The sequence below is a fragment of the Taudactylus pleione genome, unplaced genomic scaffold (assembly GCF_031769625.1).
Source record: "Taudactylus pleione unplaced genomic scaffold, aTauple2 ptg000917l, whole genome shotgun sequence".
Taxonomy (NCBI): Eukaryota; Metazoa; Chordata; class Amphibia; order Anura; family Myobatrachidae; genus Taudactylus; species Taudactylus pleione.
Window position 1 is genome coordinate 1,402,516 of NW_028285318.1, and position 22,002 is coordinate 1,424,517.

The window sequence follows — 22,002 nt, forward strand, 5'->3', positions numbered from 1 at the left end:
GCAGAAATGGGGTTTTGGGGTGCAACGTTGCGGGAACCCCCGTGCAGCCTTCAGACAGTCCCCCAAAGGTAATCTGTGTCAAAAAATTTAAAAAAAATACTTAAGGACACCCCAAAAAATGACTTTGAAAAAGGGAGCGAAAAAAAAATGTTGGGGTACAAACTTAAAAACTAGAGAATTTCACTTTGGGGGGTCCCCAAGTATGCCCCAAGTATTTTTTTGATTGCAGGTGCTTGCGGCAGGTGGATTTTTCATGATTTTTCAACTTCACTTCAGCAACTTTCAAATATGCTGACCCCCATTTTCAAGTACCCTAAATTTGCTGGGATAAGGTATTTTCTGGAAAAAAAGCTCCTAAATACTATTCTGCATCACGTATAGAAAAACGCTATTTAGCAGCTATTGAGCCTGTTTAAAATCACCAAATACCTTCAGCAAGCAAAATCGGGAGGTACCATAGCTAACCCCCATATCAGAGCATCTTTTGGGGAGTGTCAGGCTGATTTCCCCAAAAATGACAGTACTTTCCGCCTGTTTCAGTTTCGCCAGGTCCCGTTTTCACGTACTTCCATATTGAATACGGGGTAAAGTAGGGACGGCCGCGATACTTTTCCGCCTGCAGAACAGGTGAAGTAGGCGGAAAGTCCGGGCCGCGAAAAAGTATCGCGGCTTGGCTCAAATTGAATACGGGCCTTAAAGTGAGCTTGTATATTTATATATTGAGCACTGTATGGGTAGAACATGATTGCACTTCAAGTCACTGACTTACTATACTATCATTGCAGCATGATATAAATTACAGAGAGACACATAAACTTAGCTACTGATCTGTTCTATTAATATAGTGTAAAAGAATCTGACAAGGGGGATACCTTAGTTTTTCCGAGCTGCCATTCGGTGTCTGTTGTATCATGAAGATGAAGTAAAGTCTCACATTTGCCTTTCAAATCTTCAGGAAGAGTCAGATTTCTCATTAGAACTTTATACCTGGCAAAAGTAATCAAACAGCAAATACTTAGACCTCCAAATCACCATGCAGCTGAGAAAAGAAGATATAGCCTAAAATAAAAGTATAGTTTGTAAATAAATTAGTAATTAAGCAAACATATCCTAATTCTATAATATAGAATTGTATCTTCTAGCTATGAATATATAAACACTGACCATGTTATTAGAGAACTACATTAATAAAAAGGGAGCATGTCAAGAAGTAATTATTATTATCTTTGGGCGTGATATACTAATACTGAAATGCGGTCAAACCTCCAAAAACTAATATTTGCGGGGGTTTGACTGTATTTCCCATATGTACAAAGCTCCGGACAGCGTAAGTTCCTGCAGCTTGTACACGATAGGCAGCACCATCTATAGATGGCGTTGCCTAATAGAAGCCTATTTGCTACTTTTTGGAGCATTCCCCGAGAGGGGATCCGACAGGATCGCTCACAGGGCCCCCGTGGCTAGAGCATACGCTGGCCAACAGCCGTCCATGTGCAGAAGGACTCCTGGATCATAAACCGGGAACTCCTGAAAGGACTGCTCATTTTGGAATTGTACGTGCATACCTGTATTATTGACACTGGTATGTTTGTGGTACAGTAAGTGGCGGGATGTATCACACCCAAAATGCAAAGCTTGATACATCACGTTCTTTATGTCTATTCTGCCACAAAGGGTCTGCAGTGCCTTGAATAGTACATAAGCAGAAGTAGTCATAATACCCACAAAAGCAGCACCTACTGCACCCAAAGTTATGATGTCGCTGATGGCAATGGGGAGTAGATGATGGTATAAGTGAGGGAAGGGAAAGCACATGAGGAAAGAGGGCCCTGCTTGTGAGAGCTTACAACGTAAAAGAAAGGAGGGGGTTGGCAGCAGACAGGGATGACAATGAGAGGAGAGTCAGTGAGTGAGGAGGATAGAGCAGTGGGTTAGGATGAGAGCTGGAAAGCTTTAATAAAGAAGTGGGTGTTGAGAGCCTGTTTGAAGCTTTGGGGAGAGGTGAAGAGTCTGATAGGGAGAGAGTTCCAGTGGTGGGGGAGCAGCAAAAGAAATATCTTGGAATGGGAGGATGTAATCAGTTGGGAGAAGAATTAGCTTTTGAAAGGGAAGGGGAACTGCCGGTCCACTATTATTTTTTTTACAAGATCAAGAAACAATTTAATAATTATTATTACTAACTTCAATGATAGTGCTCCAAGGTAAAGAAAAATGAGAATTAAAATAATGGTAAAAGTCCAAGTTTATATAACAATGATCATACTGTAAAAGTGGAAACATAACAATAAAAGAAAAGACTTGACTGTTGGCTTATATTCAATAAACTAGAAACATCTTAACGGAGTTCAAGATCACATGTGTACATATTTCTACAGAGAATAATACATTTGCTGCTTTGTTACACTTGACATTACGAAGTCAGGAATATGCATGACACTCTCTTATAACAAGCGTTGGAGAAACATTATGTACTCACCTAAAATAAAAATCAAGAAACGGTCTTCTGACAGGAAAACCAGCTCTGCGGATCCTGACTGTCTCTAGCATTCCTGAGTATCTTAACTGGTTGAGTACCAGGGTCTGATCAAACTGGTCTGGCATCTGCAGGAAGAACCGGACAGAACAAGAGATTAATGCAGATAACTAAGCACATTCTTCTGCTGCTGTCCTTCAAGGATCACCATGTCTTATTAAATATACAAACCAGTTACAATGAGTGATAAAGGACAAAGTGATGAGGATTTGATACATCTCACATGTTCCAGCTCACACTTTTTTCTGTAGGTTATTGTACAACAGATGAAACATATTCTTTTTTCATCTTCCTCTCTGTAGTGCTGCCTTTACTACTACAAACAGAATAACCTCTCAAGTAACTTACCAGACTTGCATCACCAAAATAGTGTATTATAATATATAGCTAAGTTTATGCATAAGGAGAGTTTAATAGTTACATATTGTATATGGATTATCTTCTATTTTACACAATCACTCCTACATTGGTCTTAATTGCTTATCAGCACTGAAAATATTAGAAATATTTGTAATCACTGATTAATGATCATTAAGACTAGGTAGCTTTAATATAGATAAGTGGCTTAAAGTTACCTACACAATGCTGAGATATTGGTAGTGATATGCTAATGATATCACTTTACTTCTGGGTTCGGACTTGGCCAACACAACTGCACATGTTTGGCCATCAGGCTGTGTATGGAAATCTAAAATCCTGCAATGGGCATCGGTAATAGCTCCAGAACAGAAGGGAGGTAAGTGGGCTGAGCAGCTGATGCCACCTTCAGGTGCATTTAAGCTAGAAGACAACAAGTTCTAAAAAGCTACAGTTTTCGGAGCTTGTTTAATAGCTTTAGTAACACTATCCCCATGGAATATAATGGTGACAGCTGCTGTGAGTGATTTGTTTGGAAAGAAAGATTTATCATTATAGGCCCAAACATGAATTCTGGACCCCTAATATATTAATTAGATAATAATGCCCTGTCAAGATAATTATGAATGTTTTTTTTGTCCTATTAAGTTCAAAATGATTGAAGCATCAATAAGTTTATTGAGGCTCCTCATTTGGGACAGGATGCATCAAAGCTAAAAATGTGATCAAACCCCTCAAAATGCAGTTTTCGGAGGTTTGACCGCACTTTTCATATGCACATGCTTATACTTGGACCTGGCAGGCAACGACATCTATAGATGGCATTGCCTATAGGCTTTTTATTGGGAAACTATCCCGGGTCTTCCGTAGCGGACGCACGTGCTGAATGGCAGCCGTGCATAAGCAGAGGGACTCCAGGGCCATAACTTGGAAGTCCCGACTGCAAAGTTCTTATCGGAAGAGATGTCCTTTGCTTAAATGATCATGCATACAGTGTTACTAAATGCCAGTATGCATGCGATCATTAGTGGGATACATCACATCCAAAATGCAAAGCTTGATTCATCCCGCCCTTGCTGTGTGAGCTGTATCACCTGTTATAACCACCTCTTTTGTTTGGCCCAGGTTTTTATTTTTTTTGGCTTGTAAAATATCTACTTGCTAAATGTGGTGGTACATATACTTTACAGGTGAAACATTGGGACAGGAATGTATAATGTGGGGTGTGTAATACATTTTTTTTTTTTTTTGTAGCATTTTTGTTTGAATCCGGCAGGTTTTGAAAATGGCAGGAAAAAGTAGCAAAATATGGCTGTTTTCCCCCTGAATCTTAGTACATACATGCTAAGCCCCCATAGTATGCTTCTCATTGTAAAGAAGAGCAACGTGTAAATGAGATGATCTCTCAGTGCATATCTGACCCTGAGAAGTCAGAGGACCCAGACTAAGTGACAGCTATATTTACATGGTCCATATATATTTTCCATGTACTTTGCCGGTGTGCTAAATCAGTAAAGAACACATAAGCAGGATATTACAACCTGTTAGACCAGCAACTGAATTCTTCCTCCCTGGCCACTAATCATAACATGTCAGATTCAGTTCTGTTATCTTTGATTGTCATTGTTATTCATTGCATCATAAACTTATACATTTATTTTTAGTAATTCTTTATTTTGAGTGCTCACAAGAATGAGGTAAAACAAGTACAGAACAGGTAAAACAAAAGCAGAATACTTAAGCCGTTTTACAGCAGGAACAAATACAGGAAGTGATTCAAACATGGGTAACGGGTACACCTATGTAACTACAAAGAGGAGGGGGGCTAAGGGGTGCATTTGTATTTTGTTTGCTTTTTTTTTTTCTTCTCCATATTTTCTGTTCAAAGATGTAAGCATGCCTCCCTGAGAAAGCAGTAGCAAATAATACAAAACCAAAGTGTCACTCAGAAAAACTATGAAAACTAAAAACTATGAAAACTGAAAACCAGCTTCTAGCTAGCCTTATATACAGGCCTATACAATCACTGCACTATGGTTTTCCTGTCTATTTGCACTTGAATTATGTTTGTGAATGTAAGTAGGCTTTGTGGTCTCTTTTATTAGCAAATAAACGCTACTGATTAAAGATGTTGGTTTAGAAGTTGAAGCTATGTATAATGATGATTTGTAAAATAAAAATAGATAACTTGCATTAAATCAGCAGACTGCTGCTGAGGAAAACCTTTACAGAACATTGGGAATATTTATCAAAAGGCGCAAAAGCAGTACTAGTGGCTATATGTTTTTTTGTTTCTTTACCCCATAAATTGTCCAGCAAAAACCCCTGCCGGTGGCAAAATTGTTGGTGATACCTTTTATGGGGAAGCCAATGTACTGGTAAATGTACTGCCACGATATTGTTATCACCATCTTTGAATGGATGGACAGAATAGAAGAAAATCATATAAAAATAGTTTATTGTTTTGCTAAAACATTTTTTAATTATGATTTTTTTCAAAAATGTTTTAAATCTGCTTTTACCGTTTTTGTACTTTCCCACATTGATAACCTTTTGTGTGCAACCTTACAGGCTAATTACAGCACAATGTTAATACTAGGATTTGTGTGTGTGTACCTGGAGCTTTAGGGCTTGTGGTGTATGTTTTATGCCATGAGTTACATCTTCCAAGTCAGGACCTCAGCCTACATACAATTATCTGAGTCTGTTTTGTGACATAAAGCTTCCCTGAGAACCTGTAGAGTCTATTGTAATATGAGTATGCATTCTCATCGCATTCAACACCCTCAATATGGAATTAAATAAATGTGCAGACACCCATTGGAAAGTATATAGGTACTGATCTGCATTATGGAAACATGAATGCATGGACTGGTGCAGATTGCAGAGTTATCAACATTTTAAAATAATTTCCAGGACCACTTTGCTGCTGAGTAGATGCATCCAGACACATCATGCATGGGACTGACTACAGGGGACATTTGTATTACATCCCCATCAAGATATGTATACTAGCCTAGCCCTAGGCTATAATATTTTGCACTTTTGTATTAACATATAAGAATAAATAGTAAAAGTAGCATTCAGTATATAGAAGAAGAATTGCATCACTAACTTGTTCAATTATGAAAACAGGAAATTTTGTTGGGCAGATGTTTAAAATCCAGAACTATCCCTGAAATTTGGGATACTTGGCCACTATGCCATATTGGTATATACTATATAGCAACAGAAAATCTGTTATTAACTAATAAATACAAGCAGACCTGACTTTACAGCACAGGGGCAGATGGGAATTTGAACCATGTGACCATTACTAAAGATGAAATATGGTGGTGACTTCAGGTCACAGTTTACCTCATCAAAGAAAGCACTTGTTCAATTACAGAGAGACCGCACACAATTGATATGCACAAAGGAAGATTTTACTATAGAAATCATTTGTTGGAGGTTTTGCATAACATGCGGCTCTGCGCTTATGATGTTACCTCAGGTCACCAAAGGGCTTGTGCAAATAAAACATGTAACATCAAGTATAGCATCAATAGTCAGTCTTCCTTGTAACTGAAAACTACTGTTATTTATTTTGTTTATAAACTCTGCTTATATCTAAGAGTCATTAGCAGTTTTGCATGACTAGGACTTGAATCCTGTTTAATAGACAGTCCAATAATTTCACGAGGACAGATTGGGGTTAGATGAGAACACAGAGGAGTCCTGTAGCGACATCTGCTACAGACATACAAAGTGACAGCAGGACAGGCTGAAGTAAATTGACATGAGCTCAGTGTTCAGGATCTCACCATCAATGAATCTCAGATTTGTATGTTTTAAACATTCTACTGTTGTAAGATCAACTTTACAAAATAACCAAAGTTGGCGGCCATTTTCTGGGTAGAACCATATTTATGAGAATGCAAACCCTAATGCAGATTAACCCCACCCTCACACACGCACACACACACGTGGAAATGGAAGAAACATAGTGGTATAACATGTGTTGTACAAAGAAGAACAATCTTAAAAACTAATTAAATCAAAATGAGTAATCCTTTTTTCTTTATAGAATATCCCCCATAGTGCACTGTTCCTCTGTGATGTCAGTAGGACCAAGTGATTTAAGACTCTGAATTCTGGTTCATCCTACAAATGGCTGTCTCTACCGAGTGGAGGTGACATATATGGATCACCACACCAATGTACTTAAACTATATTGCAGGGGTGAAATCATTTACCAAGATAGCTACATTTTAGTATATCAGATACAAAATAACAAACCAGGAAATTTGACATGATAAAGTGTGTGTACTCTGTCAGTAATAACCAGTGTGATTATTTCATGTAACAAGATATGAGAAATCAAGTTTTGCTTAAACATGCTTAAATCTTCTTGTCCCCACATATAGGGCCTGATTCAGAGGTGGATGCAATGCCAATGTTTGCGGAGTTCAGCATTATTTTATTTTGTACAGCGCATGCGATAGCTGTCACAGTGAGGACTTGGATGCATAGTGATTGACATTCAGTGGCCATTTGTAGAGGGTAACGGGGGGGATGGGGAGTCACATGCAGGCGTGATGCAACCACTTTGGGAGCGTGTCTCTACCTGCGACTGCGTCTGTGTACTCAGTTGCAGAGTCTCCGACGGCTGACTTCCGACATTCTGAGCAATCATAGGGTTCTCAGAGGATCGATGATCTGACAGATGTGTGAGCGATGGCATGTCTATGTATGCAAGCGGCAGATTAGAGAGGCAGCCGGTGGGAATCTCTGTACAAATCTTAGCATATTTTCGCAGAACTTCTGTGTACAGTGGTATTTCAGTCTTCCTCTGATCAGGCTCTGGCCCATAGTAACCATACAGAAGACTGAGGGTTGTGATTCCCATTCTGAAACCTTTGCCTCTCGTTCCTCAGTGTAATACATGTATCATTATGTGGTAGCCTTCATGTTGTTGTTTTGCTGAATATTCCTCCTCTTTACAACTTTAGTTTTACACTAATTGTGGCACCATGGGATTTGTTGACAATAAAGGCACACTAGCCTTACCATTTCTCTGTGTTGTGTGCATGTAAGTGAATGCTAAAATACTGGGCCTAATTCAGAGCCGCTCGCTCTGAATCAGGGCCGGGCTTTTTTTTTTTTGGAGTGGCCTCTTGGATGCTCGCATAGCTGTGGGTGACCACCGATGGTCAAGACCATCACGCCATCGGGCTTGCGACGAGACCCTTGTGGTAGGGTCTCATTCATCACAACAGAGCCGGAAGCTCTCCACTGACATCACTTGTGATGTCAGTGGGGCCACCCCCAAACAGCAGGCGTTCTCATGGGAACGCCTCCGTTTGGGCAGCCACCCCCCCCGGCCCGCCCACCAACGGGGGCGAGCTGTCACTCAACATCGACAGCTCGCCCCCTTTGGTGCGAGACCCGAAGCGACGGATTGCCCGTCGCTAGCCGGGTCTCGCGCATGCGCAGGACGGAGCCGGCTCCGTCGTGTGCATGCGCTGTGGGCCACCATCGACTCGGTTGCGAGCGCTCAGCGCTTGCGACCGAGTCTGACTCAGGCTCACTGCCCATGGGCCTAATTCAGACTTGTATACAAGTCCAATAGTTTGCATACAAGTCCGAATCTTAGAGATCAGCACATGCGCAGGATCTGCACTGCACACGTCTCGTGTGTGTACCCTCGCAGTGCCCCTAAGGCTGGGGAATGAGCAGGGCCAGCCAGTGTTCCCAAAAAACGGAGGTGGGTCAGCCCAATTTCTGGGAGTAGTGAGACCAGGGACTGCCTCTTCCAAAGCAGATTACGTGGCCCAGCTGAGCAGTTCCGGTGGTCATTCATACATACAAAGTCCAAAAACTGGTGGCACTCATGGTAAATGAACAGCACATACTGAAAAAAGCCGTGCTCCAGGTCCATAGAGAGTTTCAAACCATTATTTTCTCTGTTCAGAATTTCTCAAAGTTCTTCCTAAAAGTCGTGCTGGGTGGCTGAGGGATTGTTTTTGTCCCACTTAATACTACAATGCAGAATAGTGACAATGTCAAGGTAACCTGATTTTTCTAATCCTAACCTTGCTACATTTGTTATTACAGTAAATGCTGTCTCTGTCAGCGGAACAAAGCGCACTATATATTCTTTGTCTGCTACTATTAACTGAACAGGGTATCCTATTCTTAACGCTCTGCTAAATGTAGGCCAGTCATTCAGGCAAAACACAAAACCGTAGAAATCACAAAAGTGTAACTTTGTGTTTAACCATTCATCAAAGTATCTAGGTCACTGTATGGAAGGCTGGAAATCCATCCACCCATCCCCAAGAAGGAAGATGATTTCAATAAACATCACTACTAATTTTGTACTGCTCAGTTTATCATGTCAATATTTTCCTAAGACATAGCCCATAAGGTATTGATGGCTTTTCAGTATCATGCAAGTCCACTAAAACAACTTTTAATAATAATAATAATAATAATAATAATAATAATAATAATAATAATAATAGTGGTAGTAGTAGTAGTAGTAAAAAGGTAAATAGTTGTGTAAATAAGAAGCACTCCATAATGCTATCAAATTTTTTAATGAGAGACCACCTGCACTCTTCTATCATGTAAAGTTACTCAATGTAAAACAGAAAAAAACCAAATATGAACTTATGTAAAAGTAAAAAAAAGGTTAGTATGTGCTGGAATACATTTATAAACCTGTGTTGAATGTCTGACACGAAGTGCTAGCCTAGACTTGGACTGGGCTGCCAGGGAGTCGGTGAATTCCCCGGTGGGCGCTTGGACTTGTAGCTCTACCCACTCCGGTGGGCGGGCAGGGCCAAGTCTGCCTCATTTAATTCAAAATCCCCCCGACGTGTAGCTCCGCCTACTCCCACTAGGGCGGGGCCAAGCCTGCCTCATTTAATTCACAACCCAGCCGTCTGGAGCTAGTGAATGAAGTGCCACTCTGACTCTCCACTGAGGGCTGCCCCATCACCTGGCTTGTAGCTTCGCCCACTCCCGCGGGTGGGCATGGCCAAGCCCTCTGCAAGTTTAGCTCACCATTAGGACCAGAAGACAGGACTTACTTGGAGCCAGAGAAGGTTAGCAAGCACTATACTGGAGTGCTGATGGCACGGCTGATGGGACCAGTTAATCGAGGCAGCAGGATACCAGTGGTGGGGGGGGCAGTTCTGTAAAACTCTTGAGAGTCTGCCGCTGCCGGTATTGATGATGGCTCCTTTCTGCAGTGAGTCAGGTTACTCTCTCCCTGGGCGGAATGTACTAAAGGAGAAAATGCGGCAACACCCCCAAAAATGCAGTTTTCAAGGGTTTTACCACATTCCCCGAATGTTCTAAGCATGCGATTCATTCTGGTGCTTCGCATCCCTAGGTAACGCCACCTTCAGTCTATGGGCTTCTTATCTCGATGCACCTAGCTGGGATGAGCACCCGCGGCCCACGTCATTCTGCGCATGCGCAGAAGGACTTCTGGGTGTTCAACCCGGAAGTCCCTCTGCCCGGCAGCATCGCAAAGGACAGCTCTTATTGGGAGAGCTGTCCTTTGCGAAATTCTTGGTACATACCGCGGTAATGAACTGCGGTATGTACCCGAAGTCAAGGGGGATGTACCGCATCGCGGAAGCAATGCTTAGTACATCCCGCCCACTGTCTGTGAGAGGTTAGAGCTCACACTGGGAGCAAGGAACAGTATGCAAACTACATGCCACTTAAGTGTATTAAAAAAACACTCCCAGCATGAGCTCTTGTAGAATACAGAGAAGCTGCCCAGTAGCCAGCCATTATTCATTCATTGTCTCTGAGGAAACGGCCGGACGTTTAAAGGCTGAGAAACGCGTTAGCCCACTTCTGTTCCACACCCATTTATTGATTCCACACGACCACCTACACAGTACCATACGGCATCTATTAGGGCATTCATATGGTGACTTTGAACTATCCCGATCCAACCATCTGACGGAGGTCGGAGTGTGTCAGCACGGCCCTTTTCCATCACGGCCGTTCATCAGCTGAGACTGGGCGCATTGACCCCCTGGTTCTCCTGCACACGGAGTCCCGACAGCCGACAGCAGAAGCTACGAATAGCCATTGCCGCTCACAGGACGGGCAGAGACCAGTCCTCAGATCTTTTCATAGCGGCCTCACACCAGCGGTTACTCCGCATCCAATTTTCACTGCCACCGCACTCAACATTCATTCCCCTACATTGGTAGGAGGCCGGATCATTCCTTGGTCGGTGAGATATATACCAGAGAGGCATTCTGGACACTGCCCTCTGTGTTTCAGTGAAGTCTAACCGGGAGCCACATCTCTAAGGTTAGCCTGTATTGTGCACAATACCAACGCTAATTTACCTTTTACAGGAGCATTCTTATTGTCTTTTTCTATATCATCCGAGACTATTATTTCATTTTGTCCCATAAGAATATTTCCATTGGTTCTATTTTATTAATTGGGTTAATTACTTCATTCTGTCTCACAGACAGAAATACAGTCATTACCAACTACTCATCTGTACATTCAGTATTTCATGTGTATTCTATTTATGTATATATTTGATGCTATTAGTGTCTTTTCATTGTATATTCTGTGTTTTTATTAATTCTTTGTGATATAGTACTATTTTTTACCAATTTTCCATACATCACATCCTTATTATTAAATTATCTATTATTTAATTGTTATATCTCATTGCGCTTTCACATCTTTTTTACATTATTATAGGAGTAATGGGCATTTGTGGATTCAGTAGGGGGGGGGAAGGGGCACCTGGCTGTCATTCTGTGCTTGTATCCCTTCAACCTGTGCTAAATCCAGATGACCACTGTGTCCCTACTACTACCCCACCAAGTCCCTTCTACGACTACCACCATCACCCCTCCACCACCCCAGCTGCCGTGTCACTACAATTACCCACACCCAGGGGTATATTTACTAAAGTGAGAGTTTTTAGAAGTGGAAATGTTGCCCATAGCCACACACCCTCAGTCTCCACCAACACACACCTGGTTATGGTGCCCTCTGTCATTTTTTCCTTGGTCCGTCACTGGTTGCAGATGTCAGTTAATGACGTTGCAACACTGAATGGAGGAGCCCCGCACGGTGCTCCTATCAATGGGCGGACCATGAGTGGCGGTGCGTCAATGTCTTCAGTTTACTAATAACTCAGTTTAAACTGACCCGCAATAGCCAGGGAGGATAACTGAACTCAAAAAGTGACACCTATTTACTGGCACCATTTCACCACATTGCAGTGTGCTGGTAGAAAAGCCAGGGCCACTTGCTTGTGTTTATCCACCTGGCTGAAAGTTGCCAGCCAGCCCCTGACATGGATGGACCTGTTTAAGGACAGCTCTTTAAGTTCTCCGTCTCTAGTTATCTCACACTGTTTAAGGCACTAATTCCTTCCTTCCTGGAACCACAGAGGAGTTTATGCAACAGGCTATAAAGGCACAGGTTCTCAAACTCGGTCCTCAGGACCCCAAACAGTGCATGTTTTCCATGTTTCCTCACAGAATCACAAGTGAAATAATTAGCTCCACCTGTGGATCTTTTATAATGTGTCAGTGAGTAATGAATATATCTGTGCACCAGTTAGGTGACCTGCAAAACATGAACTGTGTGGGGTCCTGAGGACCTAGTTTGAGAACCACTGCTCTAAGGGAAAGCTAAAAGGAAGCCCTTTTATTCCTAACAGTTTTCCCAATCACAGACAGTAGTACTTCTAAATCAGCAGCCAGCGCTGTCAGGCTCTTGGTAGACTGGCAAGGAAATACTGTATGAAAAAGGGCTCCACCCGAGTCTTCTTAATGTAGCCCTCCAAATATGTGAAAAGATCTGAAAAACACTAAGGGCCCGATTCTGAGTTGAACGCAAAAGCGTAGGCAGCCGCGTCTATTGGTGGACGTCAATCTGCAAGTTTATGTAAATTACACTACAAACTCCTTTCCTTATGTACATCCATGAGGCTGAATGTGCAAGAAAGAGATGACCACTTTTATGCATGCTGTGATACTAATTGGTGCATTGTTATACGCCACCATCTGTCGCACCATCCTTTCTATGACACTCCTATAATGGCTGGCCACTCCTCTCTCGTGGTTGGCCACACACCTTCCGGGCCACCCCTTTCCGAGACTGGCCACCCCTTAGTGGGCCCCTATGATTGCATTCCCCTGGTGGGCCCTTCATGCCCCAGTACGACACTGCCCTTACATCATGAATACTTTATCTTAACCCAATTATAATCATTACTTTTTACAACACACAAAACAAGTGAATAATTTAATTAGAAACATAAAACTCACTGAAAATTAGAAAACATAAAACTTACATTTTCATCCTCACAGATAACATTATTGCTACATTTCCAGTCTGTCATGGAGGGAAGAGTTACTATAAGTATCAGCTTTAGAAGGCACCAGTGTGCTACCACCCTGCATGTACCAATACCAAGAATACCTACTCACTAAGACACTAACCAATTATGAAATCTACTTGGTTACTTAGAAGTCTATTTATTAATATGCAAGGATAAGGCTGATTTTCTAGAAAAGCTCCCAGGCAATCCTGGCTGGCAGTGGAATGTCAATGGCTGCACTAACCACTACTCCAAACAGTCTGCATCCTGATGCTCATACGTGAATTGCCTTTGCAGGTTTACATTTGTCCAGTGAACTGGAAAACTGGTTTAGGTCTACAGTGCCACTTTTGATAAGAAAAAAATATATACAAATAAAATGACCTCACTGCAGCCATCTTTGGTGTGTAATAGCATAAGAGCAATGCGGATGTACATGTACTGCAATGATCATTGTTGAATATTCTTTGCTTGGTTAAGCTATCATTGGCGGCAGCCGGGGCAGGTTATGGCTGACAATACCCAGCAATAGCTATCACCAGCAGGGAAGCCCTATACAGAATAATAAACCCTATAGTATTTAGGGCTGATCTCCCTTTAATAAATATACCTCTAAGTAGGGTATATATCAAAGCTTAGAGACAAAAATTGTGAGAGATAAAGTACCAACCAATCAGCTTCTAATTTAGTTTACAGGCTGTGTTTGAAAAATTACAGAAGCTGGTTGGCTAATACTTTATCTCACAATTTTATCTCTCTGGAGCTTTGATATATGGGTCCTTAAGGGGGGTTAATATCAACGAGTTTTATCATATGCAACGAGTGATAAGACCTGTTGTGTATGATAATGGTGCTCCAGCTTATCAGCTTCTAACTGTCATCTGTTTGAAAAATGACAGTTGGGAGCTGATTGGCTTGAGCACCAATTATCATACGCAACAAATTTTAAAACTCGTTCCCTGTAACCAAAGATACATTAGAATCTGTCTCACGTAGAATTTACATAGATACAGACAAGCAACAGCATCCATAGTAGTGACATAGGGGGAGATGTAACAAGCCTAGGAAAGAGATAAAGTATCAACCAATCAGCTTCTAACAGTTAGAAGCTGATTGGTTGGTACTTTATCTCTCTCTGAAGGGTTTATTCATCAAGCAGTGAAGACGTTGCCCATGGCAACCAATCAGCTCCTACCTATTATTTTATAGCTTGCTACATCTCCCTCATAAATACAAATTATTACAAAGTAGATATTTTTATACAGAAAAATATTTGCATGTTTTTGATAAAATTAATGTCTCTAAAGTGAGCTTCCATGCTTAAAACATGCAGAATTTCTGTAGTTACTATATTTCACTATCGTGGTGTATTATTCATTCAATAAGAAAAAGACATAGCTATCATCTGGAAATCATTTCTTTGTCATAAATATTTCAAGAAATTATAAATAAATAATTTAAATATAAATGCATTAATAAAAAGTAAACAAAAAGGTTACAAATTAGTGTTTAAAAATCCGATTGCTCAATATTATTATTATTATTTTTTTTTAAAGATCGTGCAATTATGATGGAGTTATTCAATAATGGGGAATATGTAGCAAAGCTTGATGTGAGATAAATTTGTGAGATATATATATGACCAACCAATCAGCTTCTAACTTACATTTTGCAGGCTGTGTTTAAAAAATTATAGTTAGAAGCTGATTGGTTGGTGATATATATCTCACAATTTTATGTCACATCAAACTTTGATACATATGCCCCAAAATGCACTGCAGCAGAAGGTCAGGCTCTAGTATTAGGTGACTGGGTTGTCTGCATACTGTTAAACTTTTGTATGAAACATTTATTGATAGTACAATGATCTTTGGATGTGCTCTCTCTGTTATGTACATGTGACATTTTGTAATGTATGTTCTAGTAAACTGATAACATTGTGCGAGATGTTTAAAACACACATATTGGTGCATTACAATAAAGGCTTTACAACAAATACCATTCACATGTAACATTAATAATGCTATGCTCTGTAGAATATCCATGTACAGTAGAAACTACCATACAAAGCCAATTCATGAAATAAGTATTCTGTTACATCTGACATTCATCTTACAAACATATTTCTTAATAGTAATATCTGATGGGAGACAACATAAACCTTGTAATAATAATAATAAAATATAATGCACAATTTACCTACTCTGAAATGCAGACCTGACGTGTGACAGCTCTCCTCTTCCCTGGTAGTAACATAGCTTCAGGTTACACCAGCAATTCCCTATTCCTAAGAAATGAGGCCAGCACACCTACCTTTCCTTTATCCCACTCTCCTTGCTCTGTTTGCTCTCCTAAAAAGTCTGCATGCTAGCAGTAACTGCTCAAACTGAAATCAGGAACCGTGCACGCACACAAAACAAGGCTTTCTTCGGCAGGCTGGTATTTCAAGTCTCCCATGTGATATGTTTGGCTGAGCTTGTTTAATTAATTCCTTCTTGTGCTCAAAGGAAGTCACACTTGGAAGACAGCCTTGCCGTTGCAGTATATCAGCACACACCGAGAACCAACAGCCAGTAGTATAACTAGAGCCACTATGGCTGTGTATTTAAAAAAACTTGTATAGCCAGGAAAGTACTTGAGGCTTTACAACAAATACTTTCTCAGCACAACCAATTCCAAGAAAAACAGACAACCTGCTGCAGGTTTACCCTCTTGGCATACATATTAATGGGGTCTAAACTATGTATTTGTTTTTTAGAGTATTGCATATCTCCTCCAAACCATCTCCAAGGTAACCCAGTCACTTGGATGTTAACTTAAGTGGTTTTCTGAAGGGGTATTCTTCTTTTACACAAAGTTGGCTGTTCTCAATCCATTGAAAACTCTATGAAAACAAATTATTTTCAATAGCCTAACAAATAATTAGGATTTATCAGGATGCTACAAATAAAACTGAATCAATTCTCAATAACAGATGGCATAAATTTTGTAATTTTCAGCAGTGAACAGTGCATATTCTTCCTCTAATGTGTGGTATGATATGTTGACATGAGATGTCAACATGATCATAATGTCAACATTCATCATGTAGACACTGATGAAATAAAAACATTCATCATGTCGACAAATGGTCCCTTGTCGCCGAGCGGTCACTTACCTGCTCCTGGTGACTGCAGCGGCTGCCAGGTCCCGAGTGTAACCATCACTTCCGGGTCAGATCTCAGATGCTCCAGATTTCCGGTGAGTATTCCTCCCCTATCCCTAACCCTAATCTGTACCCCTAACCCTACCTCTAGTGCCTAACCCTAAACCCTCCCTTAGCCTAACCCTAACCTCCTCCGAATGCCTAACCCCACCCATGTCAACATTCAACATTCTGAGAATGTCAACATATTTTGTGTCGACATTTTATTAATGTCGACATCATAACTGCCGACATTGTACTGAGAAAGAATCTGATTCAGATGTGGACGCTAATGTAATTGCAGCCGTGATCCCGTATGCAGCTGCTATGTGACAATATGCTAATGCTGAAGCCACCTGGAAATGTATTGAGATGCCCACTGGCAGCTTCACAGATCCATGTGAGTAAGAACAAATATGTAGTGGCGGCCGCAGATCCTTCAATAATCAAATGGCCGAGGGAACTGAAATGCTGGCGCCATATTTTCTGCGTATGGGTTAGCAGATGTAGGCAGATACACTCCCAAAAAACGGTCACATCACACCAGCGTTTTTGCCTCTGCTCCCCATAACCGCCCCCAAACGAACCCGGAATACCAATCACTTTGCAAAGAATTTCTCACTGCAAGTGGCATTGCTAAGGTATCTTGGCGCATTGGCAGTGGATGATAACCGCTCAACTGCATAAATATTGGCATTGCATCCACATGTGAATCAGGCCCAAAGTACACTAAAGGGATTGTGATCATTGTAGAAATAAGGAAGACAATGTTTACTATCAACAAGAACCTTGCTCTAGACAGAGAGAAGAGCCAGAACTAGTGTCCCGGGACTAGGCAGAGAGAAGAGCCAGAACTAGTGTCCCGGGTCTAGGCAGAGAGAAGAGCCAGAACTAGTGTCCCAGTCTAGGTAGAGAGAAGAGCCAGAACTAGTGTCCCGGTCTAGGCAGAGAGAAGAGCCAGAACTAGTGTCCCGGTCTAGGCAGAGAGAAGAGCCAGAACTAGTGTCCTGGGTCTAGGCAGAGAGAAGAGACAGAACTAGTGTCCCGGTCTAGGCAGAGAAGAGGCAGAACTAGTGTCCCGGGTCTAGGCAGAGAGAAGAGCCAGAACTAGTGTCCCGGGTCTAGGCAGAGAGAAGAGCCAGAACTAGTGTCCCGGTCTAGGCAGAGAAGAGCCAGAACTAGTGTCCCGGTCTAGGCAGAGAGAAGAGCCAGAACTAGTGTCCCGGTCTAGGCAGAGAGAAGAGCCAGAATTAGTATCCCGGTCTAGGCAGAGAGAAGAGACAGAACTAGTGTCGCGGTCTAGTCAGAGAGAAGAGCCAGAACTAGTGTCCCGGTCTAGGCAGAGAAGAGCCAGAACTAGTGTCCCGGTCTAGGCAGAGAGAAGAGCCAGAACTAGTGTCCCGGTCTAGTCAGAGAGAAGAGCCAGAACTAGTGTCCCGGTCTAGGCAGAGAGAAGAGCCAGAACTAGTGTCCCGGTCTAGGCAGAGAGAAGAGGCAGAACTAGTGTCCCGGTCTAGACAGAGAGAATTGTTTAAAAAGATCTAAACAAGTTGAAACACGTTAAGCATGATGCTATAAAGATACTGTATGCAGGGATACTTCACTTTACTGCCGGAGTGGAACGGTGTGGATGTCGGACCGCTGAGCGATGGGGAATACAGAAACAACCGCTCCTCTCCTGCTCTATTCTGGTAGGCAGGCTGGGACTCTTTAGACTCTTTTGCTCTATTTGTGTACATTTTCTGCTGTAGGCATAATGCAGATGATCAAATTTTCTCTGTCTTCCTTTTGGGGTTAATAAACGCAAGGGAGTTGGGGAGCTGTAATGATCTTCTGATTAAAATAGAAACCTTTCAAAGTGCATTATCTTCTCACTTAAAGTAAGGACACTACATATGGGGTGGAAAGAGGGACAGGTGTATTCCAGATTAGAAAATTCACAATTTCCAAGAGAAATATAATCCATCATTTTTCTAAGAGAGCGTTGAAAAAACAAATGCCCAACTCTATACACATAGTGCACTGCTCTAGGTAAAGACAAGCACCACCCTAGACAGAGAAAAGTGAGCATGCCAAGCTCTTGTGTTCAGTGAAGTGAGAGAATAAATGCATTATAAAGAGACATGGGATAAAAGAAACCTCACTCCAGAAAAGACAGAATATAATGAAGCTGAGAACAAGTATTTACTCCATATGAAAAGAAATACAGACAGTAAAAAAATTAAATAACAAGTGCACCGCTATAGACAGAGAAATAAGAGAACAAGGGCACCGCTTTAGACAGACGGCAGGATGCATGACGCATCGCATTAGTTATGCTGGTATGCATGATGAAAATCGCAAAGGACAGCTCTTTCGGTTAGAGCTTTCCTTTACGAATGAGCGACTTCCGGGTATATGACCCAGAAACCCTCTGGTGTCATACACACGTGCCGCGGGGGGTGCTGTGATAGATCTGATTGGATCCCCCTTACAGTACTCTCCGAATAGAAGCCCATAGGCTTCTATAGTATAACGCCATGTGAAGATGGCGTTACACATCGCATCCAAGCCCTGGAATGCATCGCATTCTGAGGCTTGGTGCATAAGAGCACTGCGGTCAAACCCGCATTTTCGGGGTTTGACCGCATTTCTCCCACCCAGAGAACAAGGGCACCGCTCTCGACAGAGGGATGGGAGAACAAGAGCATTTCTCTAGACAGAGAGAGATGGGAGAACAAGGGCATTGCTCTATACAGAGAGAGATGGGAGAACAAGGGCATTGCTCTAGACAGAGAGAAGTGCACCACTCTATACATAGAGAAATAAGAGAACAAGTGCACTGCTATAGACAGAGATAAAATAGAGAACAATCTCACCACTCTAGATAGTAAGAAATGAAAGAATAAGGGCACCGCTTTAGACAGTGAGAAATTAAAGACGACTTGCACTACTCTAGACAGAGAGAAATTAGAATACAGTGCACCATGATACAGGGAAAAAATAGAGAATAAGTACACAGCTATAGACAGAGTGAGATGAGAGAACAATGGCACCACTATAGACAGAGACAAATGAGAGAGCAATGGCACTTCTAGATAGAGTGAAATGAGAGAGCAAGGGCACTACTATAGTCAGAGAGAAATGTGCTTTCTATAGATAATGAAATGAGAGAACAATAGCACCCAACTAGACAAAAATGATAGAACAAGTGTACAGTTCTAGAAAGAGAGAAATTAGAGAAGACGCACCCACTCCAGACAGACAAAACTGAGTGTACAATGGTCTCAAATGAAGTGAGAGAATAAGTGCACAAGAGGCATAGGAGAAAATATATGAGAATATATGAGAATAAGATAAAGCTAGAGAACAAGTGCCCACTCTACTTGAAGAGATATAAGACAAGTACCCATTTTATAACAACTGAAATAAGAGAGCAAGTGCCTTGCTCTATAAAATAGGAAATACTGTAAGAGAACAGTGTCCAAACGCTATAAAGGGAAGTTTCTCACTCTATAGTGTGAATTCTATATATTTACCAACTTTACGGAGAGATAAGTAATACGTATGCTCACGTCTACACCATACTTGTCAACTCTCCCTCATTGTCAGGGAGACTCCATGAAATAGTAGCAATCTCCCTATCTCCCTGAAGAGTCTAACAATCTCCCTGATTGTGCCTTAAGCCCATTATAAAGCTGTTACATAAAAAAACCCGATATATATACAGTTTTCAAATTGGATCATTAGTATCATTTCCCTGCATTGGTTATAAGGCAAAATGATCCCTATGGCTACATGTAGTTTCTGAAAAGTATCAGTATGTTTTCATTAACATATAGATCTTACTTATACCCCTTTTACACCGGAGCTAAAACCCAGGTTTTTGAAGGGTTAACCCGGGCAGCTCCCTGGTGTAAAAGGGGAGAGAGTTGGATCGCCGGGTCGAGTGACCCGGCAATCCAACCCAGGTAAATAGCAGGGTTTAACACGGGCATAGCCCATGAAACCCTGCTCTGAGAACAGCGCACTCCGGGTCACGATGACCTGGAGTGCGCTGCTAGCCGGCCGATTGGTCCGGCTTCAGTGGCGCTTGGAGATGATGTCATCTCCAAGCGACCATTTTCACTCCGCAAGAGCCGGGTTTATGCAGACCCGACTGCGGTGTGAGCGGCGCTGACTCGGGAATATCCCGAGTCGGTGCCGGCAAAATTCCGGGTCTGATCCGGATAGGAACTTTGTTCCAACTCCGGGTCAGACCCGGAATTTAGGTGGAAAAGGTGTATAACTGCTTTTGGGCTTGTTTACATGTGGATTTAAGTCAGTTTTATGACACGCCTCTCAGATATAGCAGTACAGTCCACTTTACCACCGTGCTCATAGGTGTTGCTTTCACAATCTCCCTGAAATGCTTTTTCAAAAGTAGGCAAGTATGACATACTCAGATAAAGAGAATTCGTAAAGAGAGATGTAACAGTAATGGCTGCCCTACTTTAAAGAGTCAAGTGATGGAACAAGCAAAGTGATAACAGAAACTGTTCTGTGGAGAAAGAAGCCAGGCTGCGCATTGTATCAGATAATTGGCACGACACTGAAAATCACTGGGCACATTGGAAGAAGAAAGAAAGACGTGACCACTAAAGCTGAACTTCAATGTATTAACCTACATTTAACAAACACTGAAAAATGCCATCCTCCCGCCTTTGTTAGATGTTGTTGTAACTAATCTGACAAAACTGTTATTTGAAATCCTGATTTTTAAATGGAAAAAAAAAGAAAAGGGACTTTATCTTTCTAAGTTATATATTTGAATGAAACACGAAAACTTGAAATGTTCAGTATTTAACTTCTGGGGAGCTCTGTATTAATCAATCAATCAGCACAGATTGGTGGGGTGGGTAACAGCAAAGTGGATAGACAGAACAATGCCTCAAGTATCAGACATTAGTACATTGGTGTGCTACTAGCAAAGCATTCTAGGCCTCATTAGTAAAGTGCCAGACTAGTGAGGTATAGCGCTAATCTCTCTTTGTAGGTGACATGCACCTCAATTTGCACAATTACACATTAATTTCCATCAAATACCTCCGGTTTATAGTAAGATGGGAGAGTTTGCAGAAAAAGTAGAAATTTTCACCTTGCTAGGAGGTTTTCTGCTAAGTGAAGGCATTCCTTGGTAAATATGCGGCATTAGTTCTGGTATACCCAGTGCAAAAATAAACATTCAATTTGTGATTTGAACATTCATAATTGAGATTAAGAAGTGCAGGTTTTTAGAAGTGGAGTTGTTGCCCATAGCAACCAAGCAGATTCTAGCTATTATCTTCTAGAACAGAGGTTCTCAAACTCGGTCCTCAGGACCCCACACTGTTCATGTTTTCCAGGTCACCCAGAAGGTGCACAGGTGTATTCATTACTCACTGACACGGTTTAAAAGTTTCACTGGTGGAGCTAATTATTTCAATTGTGATTATGTGAGGAGACCTGGAAAATGTGCACTGTTTGGGGTCCTGAGGACTGAGTTTGAGAACCTGTGTTCTAGAAGGTGTCCGATAAATGATAGATAGAATCTGATTGGTT

At 41.6% G+C, this 22,002-nt stretch overlaps 1 protein-coding gene across 1 annotated transcript in view; it reads right to left on the minus strand.

Annotated features, from left to right (window-relative positions):
* The window catches only part of MYO10 (myosin X), a 293,546-nt gene that overhangs the window by 75,908 nt on the left and 195,636 nt on the right, over positions 1-22,002 (minus strand). Inside the window, exons 20-21 of the mRNA XM_088459632.1 lie at positions 2,477-2,601; positions 873-987 (exon numbers count right to left, since the gene is read on the minus strand). Of these exons, the coding sequence (XP_088315758.1) occupies positions 873-987; positions 2,477-2,601 (240 nt within the window). The remainder of the gene's footprint in view (positions 1-872; positions 988-2,476; positions 2,602-22,002) is intronic.